General features: G+C 59.2%; 2 protein-coding genes across 2 annotated transcripts in view; both read right to left on the reverse strand.

Annotated features, from left to right (window-relative positions):
- LOC133347963 (protein phosphatase 1 regulatory subunit 29-like) overlaps window positions 1–3,117 on the reverse strand; it is an 18,636-nt gene extending 15,519 nt beyond the window's left edge. Inside the window, exon 1 of the mRNA XM_061560728.1 lies at window positions 2,992–3,117. The gene's annotated coding sequence lies outside the window, so the exon portion shown is untranslated. The remainder of the gene's footprint in view (window positions 1–2,991) is intronic.
- An 11,971-nt stretch (window positions 3,118–15,088) lies between these two features.
- Window positions 15,089–16,993, reverse strand: part of DLGAP5 (DLG associated protein 5) — a 34,810-nt gene continuing 32,905 nt past the window's right edge. Inside the window, 1 exon segment of the mRNA XM_061560769.1 lies at window positions 15,089–15,494. Within this exon segment, the coding sequence (XP_061416753.1) occupies window positions 15,315–15,494 (180 nt within the window). The 3' untranslated portion in view covers window positions 15,089–15,314.

Raw genomic sequence — 16,993 nt, forward strand, 5'->3', positions numbered from 1 at the left:
GCCTTTGTCTTCCCAATACACTCATTTAAGGCTGAGTCTACCTAGGAGAGGCCCTGGACCGTTACAGATATTTATTGGTACGCCGTCTGAATCACACAGACACACGTGCACACAGCACACACTCCACACAGACTCACCGACACGCACCACACATCCCACAGTCACACCACGCGCTTACCACACACACACCTCGAATCAGACACTCTAACCCACACACACAATTTACCTCACCCCACTCGCCCTCAACCCGAGACCACACACGCTCACCTCGCAGCACACCGCTCACCCTCCCCACTCACCGCTCACCCTCCCCACTCACCCTCCCCACTCACCCTCCCCACTCACCCTCCCCACTCACCCTCCCCACTCACCCTCCCCACTCACCCTCCCCACTCACCCTCCCCACTCACCCTCCCCACTCACCACTCACTCTCCCCACTCACCCTCCCCACTCACCACTCACTCTCCCCACTCACCCTCCCCACTCACCGCTCACCCTCCCCACTCACTCTCCCCACTCACCACTCACCCTCCCCCCTCACCGCTCACCCTCCCCACTCACCGCTCACCCTCCCCACTCACCGCTCACCCTCCCCACTCATCGCTCACCCTCCCCACTCACCACTCACCCTCCCCACTCACCACTCACCCTCCCCACTCACCACTCACTCTCACCACTCACCCTCCCCACTCACCACTCACCCTCCCCACTCACCACGCACCCTCCCCACTCACTCTCACCACGCACCCTCCCCACTCACCACTCACCACGCACCCTCTCCACTCACCACTCACCCTCCCCACTCACCACGCACCCTCCCCACTCACCACGCACCCTCCCCACTCACCACGCACCCTCCCCACTCACCACGCCCCCTCCCCACTCACCACGCACCCTCCCCACTCACCACGCACCCTCCCCACTCACCCCTCACTCTCACCACGCACCCTCCCCACTCACCACTCCCTCTCACCACGCACCCTCCCCACTCACCACGCACCCTCTCCACTCACCACGCACCCTCCCCACTCACCACTCACCACGCACCCTCCCCACTACCACGCACCCTCCCCACTCACCACTCACTCTCACCACGCACCCTCCCCACTCACCACGCACCCTCCCCACTCACCACGCACCCTCTCCACTCACCCTCCCCACTCACCACTCACCCTCCCCACTCACCGTCCCCACTCACCACTCACCCTGACCACTCATCACTAAGCTCACCCCGCGCACCCCGCGCTGCAGAGTTAACGCAGAACCCTCGCCCCCACAACATCCCCACAACCTCGCCATCCCTCACCACCCCTCACCACAACCTCGCCACCCCTCACCACCCCTCACCACCACCACCTCGCCACCCCTCACCCCCACAACCTCACCACCCTCACCCCCACAACCTCACCACCCCTCACCCCCACAACCTCACCACCCCTCACCACCACAACCTCGCCACCCCTCACCACAACCTCGCCACCCCTCACCCCCACAACCTCACCACCCCTCACCCCCACAACCTCACCACCACAACCTCGCCACCCCTCACCACCACAACCTCACCATCCCTCACCACCACAACCTCGCCACCCCTCACCCCCACAACCTCACCATCCCTCACCCCCACAACCTCACCACCCCTCACCACCACAACCTCACCACCCCTCACCCCCACAACCTCACCATCCCTCACAACCTCGCCACCCCTCACCACCACAACCTCACCACCCCTCACCACCACAACCTCACCACCCCTCACCACCACAACCTCACCGTCCCTCACCCCCACAACCTCGCCACCCCTCACCACCACAAACTCACCACCCCTCACCCCCCCTCACCCCCACAACCTCACCACCCCTCACCACCACAACCTCACCACCCCTCACCACCACAACCTCACCACCCCTCACCACCACAACCTCACCACCCCTCACCACTACAACCTCACCACCCCTCACCACCACAACCTCACCACCCCTCACCACCACAATCTCGCCATCCCTTACCACCACAGCCACAACTCCCCACTCAGCCTGACAATCCCTCACCGAGTTTCACAATCCCTCAGCATACCTCACCACCGAGCCTCACAATTCCTCACCACCACCTGCCTTCCCACCTACCCTCACCACACAACTCACCAATCCCACATAGCCTCGTCAACGAGTCAAACCACACCCGACTCACCGCACACCCGACTCACCGCACACCCGACTCACCGCACAGCCGACTCACCGCACAGCCGACTCACCGCACAGCCGACTCACCGCACAGCCGACTCACCGCACAGCCGACTCACCGCACAGCCGACTCACCGCACACCCGACTCACCGCACAGCCGACTCACCGCACACCCGACTCACCGCACACCCGACTCACCGCACAGCCCGACTCACCGCACACCCGACTCACCGCACACCCGACTCACCGCACACCCGACTCACCGCACACCCCAACGAACACCACAGCCTCGCATGAACCGAACCAACCAACGCAGCCCACCAACTATCAGGACCATCACCATCAGCGGTCCTCTACCGACTCAGCCACAGCAGCAGCGTCGCCACCCCACCACCTTGACGAACCTCAACGTAGCCTCACCCAGAACCTCACCTTAGCCCACCTCAGTCCCCACACCCCGAATCCCTCAAACCCGGCCCACGTCCCTCGCCACCCAGCATCCTCATTCCTCCTTCACCACGCGCTCCGCTCACCTCACGGCCACCACCCCAGCAGCACCACCCATCCCTCGCCTCGTCACCAACCTCGGGTGAGCACGCGCGGGCAGTAAACTTCTGGCTGCGCGCACTCCACCCCCTCGCCTCGGGTCCGAGCGGGAATCCTCGCTCCGATACCTCCACGGCGTCCACCCTCTCTCCCCGCACGTAGTGACCCCCCCCCCCCCCACCCTCCCCTCCGGCGTCCACTCTCTCCCCGTATCCCACCACCCCGGCCACACACGCCCCGGACAGCCCGGCTCCCGTTACCTGCTCGTCGCTCTCTGGCTCCGGGGCAGCGCGGGGCTCCACGAATCTCTCCGCTCTCCGCCGCCGCCTCCTCCTCCGCACTGCGCGCGTGATTTATTCAGCGAGCGACTGATGGATCTTGCTCGCTCTCCCCCTGTCTCTCTCCCTCCCGCTCTGCCTCCTCTCCCTCCCGCTGTCTCCTCTCTCGCTCTCCCCCCCCCCACCCCTCTCTCTCTCTCTCGTGATCCTGGCGGGGGATGGAGGGGGCGGGAAGAGCGCTCCCTCCTCCTGATGCTTCTGCTCTCTCCTCCCTCAAGCGGGGGTCACCCTCCCCACCGCCCTCCACCCCCCCCCACCCCACCGCCCTCCACACCCCCCACCCCACCGCCCTCCACACCCCCCCCCACCGCCCTCCACCCCCCCCCCACCGCCCTCCACCCCCCCCCCACCGCCCTCCACCCCCCCCCCACCGCCCTCCACCCCCCCCCCTCCACCGCCCTCCACACCCCCCCCCACCGCCCTCCACACCCCCCCCCACCGCCCTCCACCCCCCCCCATCCCAACCGCCCTCCACACCCCCCCCACCGCTCTCCACACCCCTCCACAACCCCCCACCCCCTCCCCCCACCGGTTCTGTAGACGCTGCAGGTGGGGGCTCGAGGAAGCGTTGGGGCCCACAGCCCCGCCCCTCCCCCACCCGTGGGACCCCCCCCCCCCCCCCCACTTGGGACGCGCGTTCTCGCCGTCGTAAAGCGCCGCGCTGCGCTGAAGAACCATTTTGTTAATGAGGCTCTGAGCAGCGGCGGGAAGGGGCAAGTCGCTCCTGAGAAGAGAATTTAGCCCCCCACCCCACCCCCCAATCCCTACCCCCCTCCATCCCCCGCGTCCCAGGGCTGCCCATGATGAATGCGAGCGGCACCGCGCGGTAATTGGCGCTGGGGGTTCGGTAAGGGAGGAGCAGAGGGGGGGGGGCAAGAGAGCCCCCCTACCCCGCCTGCTGTCTGTGGCCAAGCGCCCCTTAACCCCCGCGGGGAGGGGGGCTGACGGGAGGGGTGGGGGGGGTGGCCGAGGGGAGGGGCGGGGCGATGGGAGGGGATGGGGGGGGACGAGAGGCGATGGGGGGGGGGGGTCGAGGGGGGGGGCAAGGTGATGGGACGAGGGAAGTGGATGGGGGGGGGGCGAGGGGATGGGGGGGGGGGCCGAGGCGAGGGGGCCGCTCACTCAGCACAATGGAGGCTTCATTGTCAACCAACACTTTATTTGAAGACAAGTTTAATAAAAACGGGGGTCATTCGGGGGGGTGTGATAGGCCGGGGGCGGGGGGGGGGGTGTGTAGAGATTGGGGGGCGGGGCGGGGGGCCGCTAAATCCTCTTGCTCTTCACTTCATCGCGAGGCAGGAATGGCGGCGGGTTCCCTGTCCGTCTCTCCACAGGGGGGGGGGCGGTCCCGGAGTTGGGGGGTCGGAGGGCTCCCGGCTGGGTCGGTGGGGAGGGGTCAGCAGGGGGGGTCAGCAGGGGGTGCCGCGTCCCTCGAGGCGCAGGGAGCGCCGCATGGGCGAGAGGAGCACCTCCACTCCTCCCGGCGCGGCCCTGCGGGGTCAGCGATGCGCAGAGTTCACAACACGCGACATTCACAACTCGATACGACGCATACCGCTACACACGACGTGTACATGTAAAACCACATGCACTCCACACACTACACCTACCACAAGATGCAGCGCATACCACAACACAACACAACCTGAGGACCACCGCTTGTGCTGCGATCGAAACGTCGTAGTTTGTTATTTCCTTTGGACCTATCTCCGCGACTTTACCGAAAGACCCAAAGAAATACATAACGTAGACCAAAACACTGCATACGCCACACCAGCCACCCCATATACCACAACACACAACATATACTGCAGCAGTGATGAAGATGCCCCGTAGAGTCAAGCGCTGTTAGCGGCACACGAGGGGGTTGGCTTGGCCAGGACCACGCCCGACCGCCTTTGTCTCCCCAGTGGCGATGTTTTTACACATCGGACCAGGTACTAATTTAAGGTTGAGTCGACCTAGAGGAGGCACAGGACTGGTTCAGATAATCGTCACCGGTGTTGGCTGTGAGCAGGAATCGAACTCGGGTCGCCAGGGTTCGTAGCGCAGCGTAGCGCTAACCGCTGCACCACCGCTCCCACTACAATAGTCACATGGAGCTCAGCGCAACCACCACAATGTACCGTACACAACACCGCGAAGATGATATACGCACTCGGTTTTGTACCGTTGCCATGTAATGGCGCAATACCAACACAGACTAGCACACAGGACCCTCCTCACACTGCACCCCACTCCACACACACCTCACACACACACACCACACACACACCACACACACACCACACACACACAACCACACACTCCACACACACCTCACACACACACACCACACACACAACCTTACACACCTCACACACACACACACACACCACACACACACACACACCACACACACACACAACCACACACACACAACCACACACTCCACACACACCTCACACACACACACAACCTTACACACCACACACACACACACACCTCACACACACACACAACCTTACACACCACACACACACACACACAACCACACACACACACACAACCTTACACACCACACACACACACACACCACACACACACCTCACACACAACAGTCTCCCCTTCACACACACCACACACACACACCACACACACACACCTCACACACACCACACACCTCACACACCACACACACAACAGTCTCCCCTTCACACACACACCACACACACAACCTTACACACCACACACGCACAACCACACACACCTCACACACCTCACACACACCACACACATACCTCACACACCACACACACAACAGTCTACCCTTCACACACCACACACCTCACACACAACAGTCTACCCTTCACACACCACACACACTACCTCACACACAACAGTCTACCCTTCACACACCTCACACACAACAGTCTACCCTTCACACACCACACACACACACCTCACACACAACAGTCTACCCTTCACACACCACACACACTACCTCACACCTACCACACACACCAGTCTACCATTCACACATCCACACACAACCTCACACACCACAACAGCAACCTCACACACCGCACACACACACACCACACACACAACAGTCTACCCTTCACACACACACACACCACACACACCACACAGTCTACCCTCCACACAGTAACACACCACACCCAACCTCACCCTCCACACACACAGTACACCACATCATACACACACACCAAACAATACACATTCTCCCCCCACATACACATGGTACACACACCACACCATGAGGCACGCGGGTTACCCTGCCACGCGAGGGAGATGCGAGGTTACCCTGCCACGCGAGGGAGATGCGAGGTTACCCTGCCAGCGCGAGGTTACCCTGCCACTCGAGCGAGACGAGAGGTTACCCTGCCAAGCGAGGTTACCCTGCCACGCGAGGTTACCATGCCACGCGAGGGAGATGCGAGGTTACCCTGCCGCGCGAGGTTACCCTGCCACGTGAGGTTACCCTGCCACGCGAGGGAGACGAGAGGTTACTCTGTCAAGCGAGGTTACCCTGCCACTCGAGCGAGAAGCGGGTTACCCTGCCACGAGAGGTTACCCTGCCACGTGAGGGAGACGCGAGGTTACCCTGCCACACAAACGACGAGAGGTTACCCTGCCAAACGGGTGAGGCGTGGGGTTAGCCTGCCACACAAACGCCGAGAGGTTACCCTGCCACTCAAACGACGAGAGGTTACCCTGCCACGCGAGGGAGACGAGAGGTTACCCTGCCACTCAAACGACGAGAGGTTACCCTGCCACTCAAACGACGAGAGGTTACCCTGACCGCCCGGCGTGGCCGTGGGAGGGAGGCCGTCGGCGGCGCTCCGTCTCGCCGGGGGACGGAGGGAGCCGCCGTGTGAGCTATGAAACCGGCAATAGAGATTGAGCTTGTTAGCTCGACGGCTCAATTTACTAAAGGGGGCCTGACAGACATGATAGAACGCATTCAATTATGCCAGCGCGCCCACTCCGGCAATCAATGGCATCAGCATTCCCGCACGTGGGCCCCGTGCGCCGTGCGCCACGCACGCGAGACCCTGCACACGCACACCGCCTGCACGCACACACACAGCCTGCACACATACACACACAGCCTGCACACATACACACACACACAGCCTGCACACATATACACGCACACACACGCACTGCACACATACACACACCTTGAACACACACACACACCTTGCACACACACCGTACCTACACACACCTTGCACACACACACACTGTACCTATACACACCTTGCACACACATGGACACGCACACCGTACCTGCACGCACACACACACCGTACCTACACACACCTTGCACACACACACACACCGTACCTGGACACACCTTGCACACACACACGCACACCGTACCTACACACACCTTGCACACACACGGACACGCACACCGTACCTATGCACACCTTGCACACACACACACAGTACCTACGCGCAACTTGCACACACACGCACGCACACACCATACACAAACACCCTACATTGCACACTGGCACCATCCACACACAAACCTGAAACACGCATCTTGGACATACCTATGTTGCACACACAACCCCCTGTACACACATGCTCCCCCACGCCGTTGTGTTTATGTATGTTGAACTTCTTTCGCACCGTACATTGCTTTTACCACACACACACACCCGCACACCCTGAACACATCCCCCTCGTGTGCACACTCACACGCACGAACGCAACACATGCATGCATGCAGCGCGTGTGTGTGGACGTGCCTCATCTTCTTCGCTGGGGTGATGGAAAGTGGTCTCATCATGGAGCCTTGGGTCTCGTTACAGGGCAGCTCATCATCTGCACGCGCGCACGGGCACACAGGTACGCGCATACACATGTAGACACACACAGGCACGCGTGTGCAAACAGGCATGTGCACATGCAGGCAAGCACGCACGCTCACAGGGACACATACAAGCAGACACAAGATGAAACGTGCACATGCACACGCAGGTACACACACGCGCAAGCACAGCAACACGCGCACGTGCGCACACAAGCGAGAACACACACGAACCCACACGTATGCACACAAAAACAAATCCACCCACAGGAACGTACACACACGCAGGCACACACACGCAAGCACACACACGCAGGCACACACACACGCGCACACGCAGGCACACACACACGCGCACACGCGCGCGCGCACGAACCAGTCAGCGGTGTGGTCCCTCGCCTCCCCGAGTCCGGTACAACACGGCTTCAGCTCGGCTCACAACAACACACGTGGGGGAGGTTTGCGCGGCCAAATTAAAATCCCTCACAACCCAAATCGACGCTGCGCATCGGCAGCATCGGCAGCATCGGCAGCAGCGGCGGCGGCAGCAGCTCCCGTCGCTTCACCCCGGGCCTCGTAAATCGGAGCGGCGGCCGCATTCCGCCATTGGCCCGGACGGCGCAGGGGGGGGCCCCCCGTCGCCTCCAGAGGACCCCCTCCACAGCTAAAATACGTGCCCAAATAAAACTCCCGTAATTGCCATTATTTTTCAGGCGGCGCCGACAGCTCGTCCAGCACACGGGGCACACGGGGGAGGGGGGCAGTGGAGCAAGATGGGGTCCAGGGGGAGTGCTGGGGGTGGGGGGGGCGAGTGTGCGGGGGAGCGGACACACGCCACGCAGAGCACCACACCGCGGCTTTAACACGCACCGAGCACAGGTGGTGTGACACCTGTGTGGACAACATCACGCTACCGTTTCCCCTCTCATCTCACTCCACTCCCCCATTCACGCACTCTCCTACCTCTCCCCTCTCATCTCACTCTACTCCCCATCCATGCACTCTCCTACCTCTCCCCTCTCATCTCACCCCCATTCACGCACTCTCCTACCTCTCCCCTCTCATCTCACTCTACTTCCCTCCACGCACTCTCCTACCTCTCCCCCCTCATCTCACGCTACTCCCCATCCACGCACTCTCCTACCTCTCCCCTCTCATCTCACTCTACTCCCCTCCACGCACTCTCCTCCCTCTCATCTCACGCTACTCCCCTCCACGCACTCTCCTACCTCTCCCCTCTCATTTCACTACTCCCCATTCACGCACTCTTACCTCTCTCATATCACTCTACTCCCCTCCACACACTATCCTCCCTCTCCCCTCTCATCTCACTCTACTCCCCTCCACACACTCTCCTACCTCTCCCCTCTCATTTCACTACTCCCCATTCACGCACTCTTACCTCTCTCATCTCACTCTACTCCCCTCCACACACTATCCTCCCTCTCCCCTCTCATCTCACTCTACTCCCCTCCACACACTCTCCTACCTCTCCCCTCTCATTTCACTACTCCCCATTCACGCACTCCTACCTCTCCCCTCTCATCTCACTCTACTCCCCATTCACGCACTCTCCTACCTCTCCTCTCATCTCACTCTACTCCCCTCCACACACTCTCCTACCTCTCCCCTCTCATTTCACTACTCCCCATTCACGCACTCCTACCTCTCCCCTCTCATCTCACTCTACTCCCCTCCACACACTCTCCTACCTCTCCCCTCTCATTTAACTACTCCCCATTCACGCACTCCTACCTCTCCCCTCTCATCTGACTCTACTCACCTCCACATGCATTCTCCGCTCCAGCAACCAAGGACTTGTATTGAAAGCCCCGCACAGTCAACATCATCACTCGCCACCAAACTCACAGCCCCCTCGCTTGGTTCAATTCCAGGCTCAACACCTCCATTGGTTCCTCTTTCTACGACTGCCTGCCTCTCGCTAGAAAGTAAATATGCCCACCGTTTCCATGCAGCACCTTCAGTTGTGGCTGCTTTTACGTACTGCGTAGTACCACACTGAATGGCAACACTCGTTGTAGGAGCCAAGGTTTAACGACACAAAGACAAAGATACCCCCTGTGTAGCCTTAACAGACTGTTGGGGCAAGCGCTGTTAGCGAGCACCTATTAAGGCCGGCACGGCGCGCGAGGGGGGTGGGTGGCCAACACTACGCCAGGCCGCCTTTGTCTCCCCAGCGGCAATGTTTACACACCGCATCAGGTACTCAATTGAGGCTGAGTCGACTTAGGCGAGGCCCGGGACCAGTTCAGATAATCGTCACTTGGTGTTGGCCATGAGCGGGAATCGAACTCGGGTCGCCGGGTTCGCTCCCCACAACACAACGCACAGGTCACACATAACACAATTATGGCGCATGGCTACGAATGATGTGTGAAAGAATTTCAACATACATACACAAAAACCATTCAACACGCACCGCACCGCTCACTGCGCCCCCCACACACACACACACCACAAATCGTCAAATCACAACACGCACGGGAGGCCAGGCGATCTCCTTCGACTCCACCACCGCACTCCGCTCTCTCTCAGCTCAGCGGGGGTGGGGGGGGGGGTCCACGGTCCCCAGGCCAAAATGCTAAAGTGAGCAGCACTCTCGACATTGACCCCGGGGGCAAAACGTCATCAAACCTCCACTCAAAATGGCCCCATCGCCTTCCACAAGCATCCGTGGAGCACAACAGCAGTGGGGGCAATGCAAAGCACTTTTTTCCTCTCAACAAAATGGAAACTTAGTACGTCGGACTGCAATGGTAAGAGGGTTGCCCCTGTCTCGTCGGGAGGGGGGCGGCGAGGGGGGAGGGGGGGGGACGAGGGGGGGGGGGAGAACGGAACGGGCTAAGAGAGATGGTGCCTCGTGGCTCAGAGGTCAGAGGGCTGAGATCATTGGCTCGCCGAGCAGGATTGAAAACTATACTCAATATTTTTTTATTTTATTTTACCAGGTAAGGCCCACTGAGCTATGTAGCTCTTTTCCAGAAGTGACCTGGCCACAAATGATAGCTCAACGAAGTGGATTTGTCACGTGGACATTTAGAGCAGTCAAATACTGTGAACGCACATCGATTCTAAATGTGGAGGGATAAAAACGGAGCCTGGAAAAAAATCCACGAAACCACAGGGAGACAGACACGCAAACTCTAAATATACAGCAGCAGGCGTCAGGGTCGCCATCGAACCCACGACCTTCTGTATACCAGGTGAGGTAGCTAACATCTCATCAGAGTTTATGGTCTGAAATCCGATCGCCAATGACTGCACCCACAGAAAAAAAAAACCCCCATCCCATTAAACTCGGAGCCGCACTTAATTTGGCGGAAAAAAATTCCAGCTCCCGAGGATTAAATATTTAAATCGGTTCCACCTTCACGCGGGCACGGGCTGGGGGAAAGTGCTGCGCCCCGCACCACGCTACCGCCCCCCGCGCTACCGCCCCCCGCGCTCTGTGAAGCTACAGTCACTTGAAGGTAGCTGATTGATATCCGCTTCCGTGGGCCGTTGTCCCACCGCTCCGCCGCAAATGGACGCTTTGTTCCACGAAGGCTTGAGCGCCGTCGTGACCACATTGAGGACAATATCGGAATCAAAATATTTATAACTGCAGGAGAAATCCGATGAGCTGCAAAGCTCTTTTTCACACATGTCCAGTTGGGGCGGGTCAGAACGTGACAACAAACAACAAAAACAAAACACGATAGGAGTGTGCAAAGTATTGGAAAGGAAAACAAATCACTTAACAAAAATAAAAACAAACATTTTTTCCTTCATGTGACCAAGCAAAGCCCTCCGAGCTATTAGCTCCTTTTTCAGAAACCACCCTGGCCACGACTGATAGCTCAACCAAGTGGCTCATCATGTGGACATTTACAGCAGCAAAATCATCCCAACGCACGTTTCTAAATGTTGTCGTCCAGAGAACGGCGAGACGAGAGCGCTCGTGCACGCCGTGGGGCGGGGCGGACGCAGACGCACCTTCAAAGCGCGCATTTCACTCGTCTCCTGGACGTGTGTGAAAAGGTGCTTCATAGCTCACCCGGATCGCTGCAGTATCAACATTCGTATTCTGAAGACAAGTGCTGTGGGTGTGCGCTCCCCCCAAATCTCCACTTCATCCCTCGTCCTCCACCCAAACCCCCCCCCCCCCCCCCCCCAGTCTCTCTCGCATGTCTCTCTCTCTCTCGTGCTGTCCGCATGGGAACCGAGTCTTCCAATTACCCTCTTGGGCAGCCGCCGCTCTCCCGATTCCCCCCCTCTATTTCGGCGCCACCCCCCCCCCCCACGACGGCGCCTCTGAAGGGGCATCTCGTATCAATCGAGGAGGAGGAAACACTCTCGGCTTCGGGCCCCCTAATGAAGTGTGCAGCGACACGCGTGCCTCCCCCCCTACCCCCCGCTTGCTTGTGCTCGACCTCACGCACGCGTGACCTCACACGTGCGAGGATACCACTTGTCCACAACCTCTCGCTCGTACACGGCCGCGCAACGAATTACATGGGGTCCTCGCACGCGCGACCTCACACACACACACATGCGCGCGCGTCCGTTCCCGTACACACGACGTCACACACACACACGTGCAACCACACAATGGATTGCATGCGGCCCTCACAAACATGCAACCTCATGCACATGCACATACACGACCTCACACGCAGGCACATACACTCAAAGTCGACCCCTCTCATACACACATATATACACACACACACATGCTCAAACACGGCCACGCTGGCTTATAAGCAGCAGCAGCCTCCCGCAGGCACACGCAAAGATCCCCTTGTATATCCTGAACAGATTGTTGTGGCTGTTAGCGACACCTGTGAGGGATGGCATGGCCAGCACCACGCCCGGCCGCCTTTGTCTCCCCAGTGGGGATATTTACACACCGCACCAGGTACTCATTTGAGGCTATGTCGACATAGGAGAGGCCCAGAACCGATTCAGATAATCGTCACTGGTGTTAGCCGTGAGCAGGAATCCAACTCGGGTCGCCGGGTTCCTAGCGCAGTGCGATAACCACCACCGCTCCCCACATACACACACGACCTCACATACTCACGATTGTGCGCGCACACACACACACTCACCCTCCACCTTGCTTTTACACACACACATGCTTAAATTCAACCCATAAGGCTTACCCATGACCTCACACACGCACCACACTCTCACATACACGCACCACACTCTCACACACACGCACCACACTCTCACACACACACGCACCACATTCTCACACGCACGCACCAGATTATCTCACACATACACACACGCACATTATCTCACACATACACACATGCACCAAATTCTCTCACACACACGCACCATTCTCTCACACACACGCACATTATCTCACACACGCACCAAATTCTCTTCACACACACACGCACCACATTATCTCGCACACACGCAGCACATTCTCACACACACACAAGCACTCTTCAAACACTCATACGCACCCAGACACACGACCTCACACGCACACTTACACAGCTCAATAAAAACAACCGCACTTCGCCGCTAAGTGGCGGTGACGTCACCACGGCACCAGGCTGGGTGCACTCTGAGGCCACCTGAAGCATCGAAGGCTCGCCGCTGGCAGGAGATGACGGGGACAGACAGACCCGGGTGCCATGGGTTGACCGACTGAGATGACTGGCAGATGAACCACCTGCGCTTCCCCACTGTGCCAACTCGCTGCGTCACAGCTGCCCGGCGCTCCGCTTGTTGTTGTTAGCGTCGCTCCCCCGCCTCAACACACTGTAGGGGCAAGTGCTGTTAGCGAGTCGCACCTATGAAGGCTACCGGCACCGTGGCACACGAGGGGGTGGGTGGCCAGCACCAGGCGCGGCCGCCTTTGTCTTCCTCGTGGGGATATTTACACAGCGCACCAGGTACTCATTTTGAGGCTGAGTCGACCAAGACTGGTTCAGATAATCGTCACCGGTGTTGGCCGTGAGCGGGAATCGAACTCTGGTCGCCGGGTTTCGTTCCGTTAGAAATCTGTGGTAGCAGCGAACGTGGTGGTTGTGTTTTTCTTCTTCTTTCCGCTAGAGCAGCCCCATAATTTTTTAAAAATTAATGTTAAGAGGCGCGCGCGGACGCACGCACTCGCATATAATCCTTTGCACACAAATGACCTTGCACACGCGCGCACACACACAGACACACGCATGCACACACACACAGACACACGCACGCACACACACACACACGCACGTGCCTACACACACACGCACGCGCAAGAGCAAACGCAGAAATCTCTTTCACACAGGCTTAGGCATGCGCATGCACGCGCGCTCGCTTGCACCCTCCTCTCTCTCTCTCTCTCACCCACACCATCTTTCTCTCACATTGTAAGTCGCTCACACGCACGCGCACGTGCGCACACACACACACAGTGCCTCAATCACACTCGGTGACACGCGCACGCACACACACACACACAGTGCCTCAATCACACTCGGTGACACGCGCACGCACACACACAGTGCCTCAATCACACTCGGTGACACGCGCGCGCACACACACAGTGCCTCAATCACACTCGGTGACACGCGCACAATCGCTCGCACGTCGTCGCGCTCCCATTCTCTCGCGGGCGCACGGTGGTGGCGGCGGCGGCGTACCTCCCCCCTCGCCGCAATTACGCGGAATTAACTCTCACGGCGACAATTACCGCCTCTCCCTTCGGCGCGCGGCGGCCAACTGGACAGCGGCCCCACGCGGCGACGGCGCCACGCACGTGCCTCCGCTGCGCCGGCTTTGTGACGACATCGATCAACGCCCCCCACCCACCAACCCACCCCATTCTCGGAACCTCCCCAACACCCACCCATCCCCTTCAACCTCCCAACCCCCCCCCCACCACCACTCCACAACAGGCCCCCCACCCCCCACCTCTCGATTGCACAATGGCGCAGCTGCGTGTACACAATGCATCACTCCAGTCCGGAGCGGCTTGTTAGGCACGCACTACTGGATGGATGCGCGTTTACCTTGGGGGGGGGGGGGGGGGGGGAGTAGCGACGTGACACAAACTCTAATTACCCAGAGGAGTGTGAGCGATGGCCGCTAAAGCGATGCTTTAACGCACCCATCCTGGAGCCAGAGCCCTAGCCCCCCCCCCCCTCTCACGCCGAGCCCCCACCCCACCAACATTCAACCTCCACCCTACGGCGCAGCCAAATCTGTTACCGGGCCGACGGCGATTGCCAATTACAGCGTAACTTGACACGGGGCCCGGAGACCACGTCCAATCACAACACAGCAGAGCGGTGCTCATGGCAAAAAGGGGGGAGAAGGAACAGAGACCCTCTGGACCTCCCCCCACCGCCCTCCCTCTCCACGCCAGTCCATGCACCCCCCCACGCCGCCCCTGAACCATCCGCAATCAATCCGGCCCAATCGGCTCAGGTGAAATCAATGAACGTTTAGGCACGAGGGGGGGGGCGGTGGTGTGCGTATGCCGGGAGTGGTGCACACCTGCGGCGTTGGGGGTGAAGACCATGAGGTTGTCGGGGGCTGCCCGCTCCTCCGTCACCTGGGGCGTCAACAGGTGTGCTGGCAAGGCCTACGCAAAACACACGCGGCACACACACACGCACACGCGTGTCACAAGCATGTGGACGGGGGTTGGTGTGCAACCCGCGCACGGAGACACCGGGACGAACACAAGGCACACGCGCCACGACGACCAAAACAACAACAGCAGCAGCAGCAGCAGCCACCGACGTCGCCACTGCACACTTTGAGGTCCACGCCAGGTGTCGAATATTCGCTGGCAAAGAGGTCACGGGGAGGACCAAGGAATGTGCACGGGCTGACTGGTGGGATAACTGGCAGATGCGCCACCTGTGCTTCCCCGCTGTGCTGACTTGCTGCGTTTGTGACGCTCCTCCGCCAACGTTTGAACAGCGCGCGCGCGCACACACAAAAAGGCGTGCGTTTCACACATCACACACACGTGTGTGTGACACACACGTCACGCACATGCCGGGCGTCCTCCCACGCATGTATCACGCGCGTCAATCGCTTCACAAACCCGGCCAGGCATGCACCACACATCACACGGCACACAAACCACACGGCGCGCACACACACACACTCTCCATACACACACACACTCTCCATACACACACACACACACACTCTCCATACACAGTACACACACACACTCTCCATACACACACACACTCTCCATACACAGTACACACACACACTCTCCATACACACACACACTCTCCATACACAGTACACACACACACTCTCCATACACACACACTCTCCATACACAGTACACACACTCTCCATACACACACACATACTTTCCATACACAGTACACACGCACACACACTCTCCATACACACACACTCTCCATACACAGTACACACACACACTCCCCATACACACACACTCCCCATACACAGTACACACACACACTCTCCATACACAGTACACACACACACACTCTCCATACACAGTACACACGCACATCACAGGACGCGCGCGCACACACACATTCCACAATGATGAAGATCCCCCGTATAGCCTTAACAGAATTTTGGGTCAAGTGCTGTTAAACGAGCATCTATGAAGGCCGGCACGTTACACATGGGGGTGGGTGGCCAGCATCACGCCCGACCGCCTTTGTCTTCCCAGTGGCGATGTTTACACCCCACACCAGGTACTAGTCTTGAGGCTGAGTCGACCTCAGGGATGCCCAGGACCGGTTCAAATATTTGTCACTGTTGTTGGCCGTGAGCAGGAATCGAACTCTAGTCTCCGGGTTCGGAGTGCAGTGCGCTAACCGCTACACCACCACTCCCCACACACACAGCACACACTCTCATCACACACACACTAAAAACACGCACATTACATACACACCCCACACAATTGCACGGAGCGCATTACACACACTGCATACACAATAATCACACCACAGACACGTGCATTACGATACACACAGACATTACACGGCATACTAAGACAAAAATCACCCTCCCCCGCCCCATCATGCAAACTCTTGAGGCCAGTACTGTGAGCGAGCACCTATTAAGGCCAGGCCC

Source organism: Lethenteron reissneri, chromosome 26 (genome assembly GCF_015708825.2).
Source record: "Lethenteron reissneri isolate LAM-NWPU_2019-01 chromosome 26, ASM1570882v1, whole genome shotgun sequence".
In the NCBI taxonomy this organism is placed as follows: Eukaryota; Metazoa; Chordata; class Hyperoartia; order Petromyzontiformes; family Petromyzontidae; genus Lethenteron; species Lethenteron reissneri.